This window comes from Peromyscus californicus, unplaced genomic scaffold, assembly GCF_007827085.1.
Source record: "Peromyscus californicus insignis strain IS unplaced genomic scaffold, ASM782708v3 Scaffold_11__1_contigs__length_118956290, whole genome shotgun sequence".
Lineage (NCBI taxonomy): Eukaryota > Metazoa > Chordata > Mammalia > Rodentia > Cricetidae > Peromyscus > Peromyscus californicus.
Window position 1 is genome coordinate 64,237,257 of NW_026294402.1, and position 11,843 is coordinate 64,249,099.

At 40.0% G+C, this 11,843-nt stretch overlaps 1 protein-coding gene across 3 annotated transcripts in view; it reads left to right on the forward strand.

The window, feature by feature from the left end:
• The window catches only part of Rora (RAR related orphan receptor A), a 744,161-nt gene extending 732,600 nt beyond the window's left edge, over nucleotides 1-11,561 (forward strand). For all 3 annotated transcript variants that reach the window (XM_052713323.1, XM_052713341.1, XM_052713333.1), the window contains 2 exons: nucleotides 129-241; nucleotides 2,123-11,561. In XM_052713323.1, the coding sequence (XP_052569283.1) occupies nucleotides 129-241; nucleotides 2,123-2,287 (278 nt within the window). In that variant the 3' untranslated portion in view covers nucleotides 2,288-11,561. The remainder of the gene's footprint in view (nucleotides 1-128; nucleotides 242-2,122) is intronic.
• The last annotated feature ends 282 nt before the right edge of the window (nucleotides 11,562-11,843 follow it).

Consider the following 11,843-nt stretch of genomic DNA (forward strand, 5'->3'; position numbering starts at 1 on the left):
CTGGCCTTACTGGCCTGCGAGTCTGTAAACACACACTATAGCACAGAAAGCAGTGTTTTGGTCAGGAGGAACAAGGGTCTGATGCTGTGTTGAAGGAATGGCACTGAGTCTCCTTTTTTCACGTTTAGATCGCTCGTGGCTGCAGGAAAAGGTAAAAATAGAAAAACTGCAACAGAAAATTCAGCTAGCCCTTCAACATGTCCTACAGAAGAACCACCGAGAAGATGGGATTCTAACGAAGGTAAGGTCCACGGGGGCCCAGCTGGCCCGGCCTGACCTATCTCCTGGCACAGATCTTTTTTGCGGTGTCTTTATAAATCACATGGCCAGTCCCAGAAAGTTATCAGCATGCATGGGCTACTCACTCCGAAAGTTCTGTTGGGCCAAACCTCATTACTCAGGTTAAACTCTGTTTATTATAATTGATCACAAAGTTTCCTGCAGTAATACAGCAATCTGGGAAAACATCATTTATTACATGTTAAATTACATGTTATATATGGGGCGGGGGACATGTGCATGCCGGTGCTACAGAGACCAGAAGAGGGTGTCAGATCCTCTGGAACTGAAGTTATAGGCAGTTGTAAGAGGGCAAACTTGTGAGCTGGGAACTGAACTCTGGTCCTCTGCAAGAGCAGTATGTGCTCTTACTCACTGAGCCATTCCTCCAGCCCCAGGAAAGACGTTTTTCCCCCCTTAAAGAATGAACCCTCTCAGGAACCTCTCTCTTCCTGTTCTTTAAACTTAAGCATAGAGCAGGGTCAGCATGCTGCACTGACTTAAGCAGGAGGCTCTTTGAATCCAGGAGGAGGAAGCAGAAAAGGACTAAGAGAAGATAACCACATGTTCAAATATTGGTTCTCTTAAATTCATTAGTTATCAGCAAGAAATCGTTTTTGTATTTTGTTTCCTACTTCTGTGCTGTATTAAAAGCACGAGGCTTCATTCGTTTTTGCTAATTATCCTTGACAGCTAAAACATGATAGATGTTGCAATGCTGCTGCTTCTGACGTCAGGGGAGCATCCATTTCCATTCTTTGCTCGGTTGCTGTGTTGTATTGTACAGAAGGTGATTTGAAACGTCTGGTGCTTGGGTTTCCTCCCTGATTCCTCCTGCTGTTTTTCTGATGGCTTGGGGAGGTCAGAGTGGAGAAATTGGCTTTGATATTGTACATGGTCAGTGAGCAAGAAGCAAAGGGGAGATCCCAACTGCCCAAGCATGAGACCACCATGAGGGCTGTTATCCTAGAGAGGGCCTGACGCAGACAGGAGCTGGTGAAGCCCTTTCCTAGAGACAGTGACTCTGATCTGCAGCCTTTCTGTAGTTCAGTAGGGTTTACAAGCAACTTTGCAGGTCACTGCGGTTACCTTCAGCTGCTAGACTTTCATTAACTGAGACCCTGAGTGACTTTATAGTATAGAGAAAGATCTCCCTCTAGAAGGAAATCACCCATAGCATTTACTCATACAGTCTGGTGAATGGCTAAGAGACTCAAGACACTAACCAGATGATCTGAATGTGACCCCCCAGGACCCACATGGTGGAAGGAGAGAGCTGACTCCCAGAAGTTGTCCTCTGACCTACATACACACACATACCATATATACATACCTACATAGAGAGAGAGAGCTGAGAGAGATAAGTGTAATTTTAAAAACTAAAACAAAAGAATTGACCCCCACTCATTCTGCATACGATGTATAATAGGTGCCCCTCTCTAGCTGTAGTGACCTTGCTAACCTGCCATTCACCTACTTCTCCATCAGGAGACCTCTTTTTTCCCCCACTGAGGCAGCCAGCAGGGCTTCAGATGGTGCAGCCCGGATTAGGGAGGAGCCCAGAACCTCATCTAGACTCTAGCAATGAAGGGGGGAGGGGGCAAATTTGCTTATGAATAACTCCTTGAGTTAACTTATTCATGTTGAAAATGCATGTGGTGCATTCCAAGCGTCCTAACACAGGACCTCCACTCATCTCTCCCTGCCCCCTCACTGGAGGCTTAAGCAGCATCAGGTGGGTCTTCACCATGATGAGCAGTGTTGTGGAGGTCACCCTGAGTCCTTGAATTTTCCCTTTCGTGACCGCCCTCCCCTGACATCCTGTCCTTTCTCCTGCTTACAGCTAATATGCAAGGTGTCTACGTTAAGAGCCTTATGTGGACGACATACAGAAAAGCTAATGGCATTTAAAGCAATATACCCAGACATTGTACGACTCCATTTTCCTCCATTATACAAGGAATTGTTCACTTCAGAATTTGAGCCAGCGATGCAGATCGATGGGTAAACGTAGTACCCGAGCACTTCTAGAACATCTGAAGTACAAACATGAAAAGAAAAAAAAAAAAAAGGAAACAAAACAATGACAACGAAGACAAAATTAACTGAGACACTTTCTATGGCCCTGAACAGCCCTGGAGCGCCACCACACTGCACAGACATCTTATGGTGATCGGGGTTCAGGCACAGAGGGAAAACAATCAGAACCAATAAAAGCTAAACTTGTTTTGCTCATGCATATGATTTCCACTATGCCGACAGATACGGACCCTTTTTCTGTCTCGACTTCTAGAGCGGTTGACCTCTGCATATAACAGGAGGAGGGTACTACGGTCAGAGGAGTCCCTTTTCTTCTAGCTCACTGCCCACAGACTCTTACGGGTAACAACAGAGTCCAGCAGTAATCGGTGACCCCAGTGTGCGTAGTGGGGGGGGGGGGGGTCGCGGCGGTACTTTGCACAGCTTGCTTTTCTGTGTCATGAAGGAAGATTTTGTTTTTCTCACCGATTATTGCCGGTCAGCGGGATGGCGTGAAAAGGGGATCCATAGCGCTCACAACAATAGCATTATAATATATTACACAGGGTAAATGGGCATGAAGACTATATATAGCTAAAGAGATATTGTTTATATATTGTTTTAATTAATATAAACTGTAGTGACTGGCGTAGCTTTTCCTGTTGAATTGATAAGGCACTTTCTGTTTTGCACCTTTTGTTTCCTTTAAATTAAATGCTAGTGTGTTCACTGTCGCCGTGTCGCATGTACACCAGAAACACAAGTTTAGCTGAGAAGGCTTGGAAGGTACGTCGGGAGGTATTTATGCTGCTGTTTACAAAAACAAAAACAAATAGCAATTACTTTTAAAAGACTGGCTGGTCATATCCAGAAATCAACATGTTGAATTTTTTTTTCCCACCTTGTAAATTTGGAATTAACGGACTGCTCCCTAAATCGTATTTTGTTTTGCATGCAATTAAGAATGGGTGTGTTTATGCTTCCGACAGAGTCGAAGAGTATCTGGTGCTGTGGGCTTAAACCATATGTGCATTTTCTGAAGTTTTTAAAATGCCACCTTTGGGAAGTGGAGGAGGAGAGACTCATTTGACTCAATTCAGTAGTCAAAGTGACACAGTATCAACTTGGAATTCGGATGCTTTCAGAACTAATTAGTAACCAGAATTGATTAAATTTATGGATTAAATTGTAGCTCTTATTTAGAAGAAGGACCCAAAGACTCTATGTGGAGCAAACACACTCCCCACATTTATTGAATGTCTTATGTTCTTGGCATCAGGAGCCCTAAGAATTCATCTCAGAGAAAACTGATCCTGGACTAGCTGTCCCAGGTTCTAGACTGCTCCTCTCCATGTTGGGTAGACAATGGATGAAGATGGACGGAGACAGTGTCGAACCTGGTTCCTGTATTTAAAATAAGCCTTCAGCGTGAAGGTGATACCAGCTGCAGACATTTTCTCGTGTATTCATCTTCACTAGGAAACTGTGGACTGTAATTTATTTTTTTAAATATTTAGAAGATAGTTTGGCTTTTGTGTTCAGGTAAGAAGTATTGAGGTATCCTTGATTAATTCTGCATTTAAAAAAAATAATGCCCAGTGGGAGTAGGAAGGAATATTCTTATGTTCACAGGTGTGTATATTTTTAAAAGCAAGGGCCCTGGGACTAGAGAGAGATGGTGGCTTAGAGGTCAAGAGCGCTTATTGCTCTATCAGAGGAATAACCCCAGCAATCAGATCAGGCCACTCAAAAAGCCTGTAGCTCCAGCTCCAAGATACCAGTGTTCCCTCTGTGAGCAAGCGCACACACAGTGAGAGAAACAGAGATTTAAAAAAAATCAATAAATTCTTTAAAACAAGTGCCCTTTTGAGAAATTTGGAGGCATTTGGGAGATGACTTTGGTCATAAGACACTGGTCTGGCATCAAAGACCATATCTGTAAGGAAAAGGGAACATCTTCCATGGTACAAAGGTGGGTGCGTCTACGAAACCCTATACATCTAATGGCCTCCTCTGCCACTAGGGTCCTTCTAATATCTTTTGCCAGCATTTCTGTTCCTGCTGATGTCCATATGATGGGTTTACCAGGGCCAGCTTCCCAGAGCACTTCACAATTTTTAACTTCGCTGACTTTCTGCCTTATTTACTGAGGGACTTGGAAAGTAGGAAGGAATTATTTGTACAGAAATGTGTGGGTGAAGCCTAAATAACATCTGATTTTTTTTTTCAAAAACATAGTTAAGGGTTTAACCATAAACAGGAGAGTGATATTTACTTAAATTTCTTACAAGCATAGAAAATTTTATGTGTTTATATAGAGAGGTTAGCTGTCAGCATATAGTATTTATATTGGGCAAGAAGGGGTAAATCAAAATTTTATTTAAGCATAGTTCCTTTAAAGATTAATAGTATTTATATTCTGAAAAGAGTACAGTTTTGTTATTTATTTACCCTTTTTTTTTTTCTGTTGTTTCTCCTGTGTGAGGGAATGGTGTGAGGTTGGGTTTGGTTTTCGTTTTTCCTTTCTTTTTTAGTTCAGATTCACTAAATTTGGGGATGGTTTTAGTAAAATATATTAACTTCTTTTTAACCAAAGCTTTCTGCATATGACCAGCCTCAGGTGCTAGCGCACTAAAGAGCAACTAAACCTAATTCCAGTGTCCATGTGTGAATAAGGTGAGCTGACCGAACTTCTCTAAGGGTGAGAAAGAAGGTGACATTGAACTTCAGAGAAATTCGTTTTCCCAGAAAGGATTCTGCATGTACCTAATGCAAAACAAACACAAGATACTGCAATCTCAGTACCCTGCCATGGTGACATTGCTTTGACAATACAGCAGGAGAGGGTGGTGTGATACTGTTTCCAGGTGTATCTGGAAGAAAAGCAGGAAGTATGCTTTCAGAGCAAACTCCTCCAACATTATTGGGACGGAGCCATAGAGACAGATGCTCTGAGAAACTGAGGGACAACTATGGTTTGCACCTACGTTGAGAGGAACAGGATGTAAAACCTTTGGCATTTTTCTTTTCTTCCTTATGGTGAGAACCACTTGTGTGGTGTCACAAGGTGGTTGCTGACACAGAACCATAACGCTTACTAGTTCATGTCATTGAAGTTGCCTGAACTTAAAAGGCTCAACAGTCTCCTGGGGACTGAACAGTATTGTATGCTCGGCTGCTAGAAGGCCATCAGACAACTCTTTTTTACGGAAGGTAAATGAGGCATTTGTACAAAATCTGGATGTTGTTACTGGGATACTCAAGTGATCCAGCAACATCATGAGAAATTGGCCTTGGCCACAGCGAAATCCAAAGTGCAGTTGAAAACACTTTTTGGACAGATCACAAATTGTGCTAAGGCTATGGATTTTTTTTTTTTTTAAGCATTCAGCATTCTAATTTGTGTTAAATCCATGGATTTTTTTTTCCAAAGTCTTTCACATCCTGATTCACCCTTCCTAACTTAAGGAAAACATGACCTAAGACACTGCTTCAAGTTTGGTTGTTCTTTAGCGAGTGGATACCAGATCTCTGTGAGTGATGGGGGTGGGCTGAGGATCAGGGGAGGAAAGAGGGTTTTTGCCTGTGTGTGTGTGTGTGTGTGTGTGTGTGTGTGTGTGTGTGTGTGTGTGGCTTTTGTGTGTATGATATGCGTGTGTTAGACCGCTTCTAGGCTACTAAGTGTCAATGGGAAAGAAAATGTATTCAAAATACATAAATCAAAACTAGAAGATGGAAAGAAAAAGATTTATTCTATACAAAGCCTTGTCTGGACCACTCTAGAGAGACTTCTATTTTTTTAACCCTTCTATAAATATTTGATGGCACTAGAAATATTCCTGCAATAAGATGTGATTTGTGTAAAGAAAAAAAAAAGATTTTGTAATGTGAAACAAAGAAAGAAAGTAATGTAATTTTCTAAAAAAAAATACAAACAAACAAACTTTGTATTATTTTCTTGATGGAATTTGCCTATCTGTCTTTGGAAAAAACTTTTTATTTCATTGAATGTGCCATAGTAGATGTACGTGTTTTTAGTTTTAGACTAAGGGATGGCTGTTTGTGTTCCGACATTCCAAAATGCAAAGCAACTTAGAAGAAGCCTTGATGAGGAGGTTTCAGTAGGATGCAAGCGTCTCCTTGCCGCTCTTTTTGCACACGTCTTTAATTCCTACCTAGTGCAATATCTGTACATAGAGCACTTGCGGGTGTACTTTGATCCCTCAGGGAAAAACACATGTTTGTACAGTTGTTGGGTTTGTTTTGGTTTTTTGTTTGTTTTGGGGTTTATTTTCCTTTTGGTTTTTTGGCTAAGGAATGTCGATCGAATCACTTGTCAATGTTGAGAGGCAGCCAGATAATCCGCCTAAAGCCACTGTTTCCAACACCGATTGTTTGAGTCATGTCTTTCCAGTACTATTATTTTCAAATAACAATTATTAATAATATTAATAATAATAATAAAAAGCTATTTTCTGACAGTTCTTTGTGCTGACTGGTGGAAACCGAAAGGGGGAAAAAAGCACCTTATGATTGACTTACTGTGAATGACAATCCATCTTGGTGTCAAAGACAGCCCTGTTGTCCGGAGTTGGGGCTGAGAATCAGAAACACTGTGCTCAGGGATCTTCTAAAACTCTTAAACAGGGTGGCCAGTGGACTGGGACAAATTGTGTTCTTACTATTAAAAAGAATGATGAATGCTATCCCTCCAAGGCACAAGTGAACTGTAGAGAAGTGTGTATATGTGTGTGTGTCTGTCTCTCTGTCTGTGTGAACTCTTCACTGTCTCATTTTGTTGAGTTCAAAATTCCTGTGTTTCAGAATACTTTGTAACTCCTGAGGCAGTGGACGTTCTGCCAATGTGTATGAAAGATGACTTCAGAAATGACAGACCAGTCAAGGAGCAAAGCCCAGCCTGTTTGCTATTTCCCTAACAATTAAGACGATCGTGGGAAATAATTTTACATTTTAAACAGTTTCAAATTCTATGTGTTATGAATTAAGGTTTTTTTCTTAAACCAGCAGTAAAACCTATCAGTGAAATAGGCAGCAACAGAGTCTTTCAGATCTAGAAAACAACAGTTTTGGGGTTTTTGTGTGTGTGTGTGTGTGTTTTTCCATTGTATTCTCCTCCAGGAGCAAATCAAACTCCTGTTATGCAAAACAGTTCCTATTCCACAGCCCTAGCTTTTTTGGTTTGTGGGGTTTTTGTTTGTTTTCTTGTAAGAGCTGACATTTAAAGACAGATCAGTCCCTTCATGACAGACCACAACTCGATCTAGCTTTCAGGGTTTCACAGTTCTGACCATAGTTCTGGCCTCACATTCCCATATACCACTTCCCATAAAGGCAGCTCAGTGTAACTACTGATTCTGAGTCTCCTGCCCCATAACACATGCCTGGCAGAATCACATAGCTTCTTATTGCTGTAAGAGAACTTGGTGTAAGAAACCTGTCCCTGTCCATCAGGTGACAATACCACCTCGCACCTTGTTTGGAGTGGAGAAGGGAGCAGAAATCTCCCTCCTTTTCTCTCCCCATTGATGCACCTGTGTACATGTGATAGACATTTTTACATACCATCACAGGGCCACCTCTTACTCAAAGTTGTGACGCAGAACCCCACAAGGGCAGCCTTGTACTATGGATCAGTTATGTGCCCAGAAATGCAGCCACAACAGTCAAATGAGCATGCTGCTCTTCATTCTATTCCCCAAACACTAATGTATGAGATGCTTCTACCAGCTTTGATAATAGGGACTTCCCGGTGCTGTTGATTTTTAATTGATTGAGAAGGCCAACTATCAATGTCATCAAAGGTGACTGTGTGCTCCCTGTGCCCATGCATGCATGTGTCTCATCAGTTCGCGACACTATCAAAATAATGTTTTTAAACGAGCAAGCAGGAAGGCTGCTTCATACCAAGAAGGTGGCTCCCTGTCCATGAATGGAGGCAGAGTATGTTCGACCACACACACCCTCAGAACTTAGAGCAATAAACACTATTCAGTCGCTTCTTTACTTGTAAATGGGTGACAGAATATTTGATCCAAATAGAAACCACCATTTCCCAGGGGTCTCGTGTGGAGAGTGGCGATGAATGTTTGGAAGAGATACCCAGAGAATGTGTTCTCTGTTTACATGCAGTGTATTTTGCCACATAAGCTGTCCTGTGCTTTTCCTTTGATCCTCCTAGAAGCTAATGACAGCTTGCTGTTAGCTTTATATGCTATGCATGTCATTATGTTGTTCTCCCAGGACAACTGGCTTCTCTCCCGTGTTCCTGTATGATTCCTTTCTCATGATGACTTGTGTGGAGGAGTCACTACGTCTAAGTGATGATCACTGAACACATTGCATACATAAATGCAGAAATTTCTTGAGCAATATAGTGAATATGATTTCACACACACACACACACACACACACACACACACACACACAACCGGTATGTACTGTACACATCTCCCCGAATCCTCAATTCTCTGCTTCTCCACAGTGGTTTGAAATCTCATCTACAACAGTGGCAACCGTTTTAAACAGTAGGACATTAGCTGGCTGCTTCTTTAAATGTACCTGTACTGTCTGCCTGCTCCTTTTGTGGAGATGTGTTTTTGTATTGGATGTTTGGGCCAATGGGAGGCTTCAAGCTACAACCTATTTTCCCAGTTTAAATATATTGAACTTATGACAAACCCCAGACAAGGCTTTTAATCTGTAAAGAACTGCAGTGTTGGGTGGTTTATTTACAAACCGTTTTCAATGTTGTCCATTTTTATGGCACCTTTAACAATATACTTGTTTCCAAAGTACAAAAAAATAATAGGTTAAATAATCTAGCCATAACTGAATGTCAAGCAATAAAACAAATGACTTTTGTGCATAGACTTTAAAAACTACAAATTTTAGACATCTGCATGTAAATGCAATCTCTTGTTTACTGCTTTCTTCAACTCGAGCAACAGATTCCTTATTTACTATTAACTTAAGAACTTGTAATGGCCTGTACACATTCTCTCCTACTCTTCTTTCAAATTTACCTTCACCCTGCTTTTGAGTCCTAATATTTAATGTTGTTCTGCACACCTCTATACAGTTAACTTTCTGGCTTTCGTTCTGTATAGATAAGAAGATGTTATATTATAAACAGCCTACTCAGTGCAAATATTTATCTGTTTATCAAATCCACAATATGCTGTGTAATACTGGTTTTACGATATAATCTATTTTAGACATAGCTGTTTAGAACTAGAGTGTGCTATTTTTGTGTTTTTCTGATGTGTGGTGCTAGATAAGTTACTTTTGTGAACAAAAAAAATTATCCCTTTTATTCCTAGACAAAACCACCTTTGGGTCTTGTTAATTTCACTGAGTATAACTATATATTTGTATATATATACATATATATATATATATTTACCTGTACCCAACTGGCAACTGTATCAGAGTGCTAGATTTGGGACATGCTTTTCTCTTTAAATACATAACATCATTATATAAATTATTCTAGAGTGTATTTAATTAGGATAAAATTACATCCTTAGTATGGATATTTGACATATACTGGGTGAGTTTGTTCATAAATATGGACATGAAAAACTGTTACCATTTATTTAAGTGTGTTGCTCAGCTTTACATCACATCTCTTGAGCTGAAAAATAATGACAGGCCTTGACCCCAAAGCAACAATCTTGTTTAGTGGAGAAATCCTTTCTTGCCTTACTGAGGAACTCTATAATTGGCACCTGACTAAAATCTACATTAATTCCTAGTATAGAAAATACGTAGAATATTTATAGAGGATTGATAGCACCGTAGGCCATTCCCCTCGTCTCAGTCATGAGATGTATGGACATATGCATTGGGCTACACTCCAAATTCAGCAAGGGATGGTGTTTTATTATGACCGCAACCAGTTCTGTGAACTGAGTGGAGGACCTTTGTTAACTCTTTGACCTCTTTCCAAGACCAATTGGCATTGTTAGAGTTGTACAGCAAATATCTAACTAAGGATGTAATTAGCCTTCTTAAATATTGATTAGAATTGTTCTGTAATATTACTGAATTTGTAAGATCTTTAGCAAAGATTTTTGAGCAATTTATAAATATAGAGCAAATGTTTCTGTTTACTGCACTTTTTGTAACTGAAGGTGATAACTTCTCAAGTCACAATTAGTGGATCCCACGCATCACAATACATACTTAGCCACCATTCTGGACATTTCCCATTTTTAATTGCTGTTCCCTTGATTATAAATGTAATCAGGTGGTTAATGAAAGCTAATGCTAATAATTGACCTTTTAAAGTGAATTTGATACAATTTAGGGAGAAATCTCTTTTAATGCAATCATGCCATTCCCTAACTGTCTAGCTTGAAGAGAAATTGAAACATTTTTTGTTTGTTTGTTTGATTGGATGATTGATTGATTGACTTTTGCACAGTTTAGTATCCCAAGCTTCCCTAGGGTAGAAATTTTATCTCTTTGTACTTGCACATGGCCAGCACATGTCAGCATTTGATGACTGTTTAAAATGACAAGTGTGCCCATAATTAAAACACTCCCCACCCTGAGTGTTTGGGCAAAAACTGATACTTGCAAAGTCATACAGTTAACAATTCTATATCCAAGTCTACAAGTCACACTGTCCTTTTGGAGGACATGAAATGCTGAGTCTAACTGTGTGTGGGTCTCCAGGATCAAGCACACAAATGTCACACAACTCTACAGGTAGCAAGCCTGGCCTGCTGGAAGTAGTTGTGAAAGTCTGGAAGCAGCGATGCCGAACCTATAAATAAGATGCTGTCTCTTTTGTGTACAGGATGTAAAGCTTCTTTTTCTGTCACACTAGAAATGCAAACCATTTATGGGATTCTTAAAAACCATAGTATGGACCTAAAACTTTGCTAATGATCTTTACTAGAGGCTCATCCCACTTTACACTGACATTGGTTTTCTTTTCAATCCTCTCTCTACAGTAGTAGATTCCTTATTCCCAGCTGTTTATTTTATTGAATCCTGAATTTAAAGAAAAAAATATTTTGATTCATTTTGTAAATACAAGATGTAAAAAAAAAGAGAGATTTAATGTTGTCTTTTAAATACTCCAATTTTCATTCTAATATGGATGTTGTTATATTGTACTTAGCAACTGTACCTTTAACATTACAGTACCTTTATTAAAAGTGCATCGAACACATCAATTTTAGATGTGCTTTATGTGCTCTTATCCTATAATAAAACTTCAGCTTCTAATGGAACATTTGTCTTGCATTTCTTCCTTCCTGAGTGACACTGTATACATTTCTAATTATATCCCCCTTCTTGTGAATGGTCTAGTGAACCTTGATAATCAGTAAGACTCACAGATCAGTAACATTGGCACCACCTGGACTGTTACAGATGGCTCAGTGGCTAAGAGCACTAGCTGCTCTAGAAGAGGGTCTAGATTTAGTTCCCAGAACCCATATGGTAGCTTAGTATTGTCTACAACTCCAGTTCCAGAGCATCCCTATTCTGGTCTCCATTCGGACACCAAACAC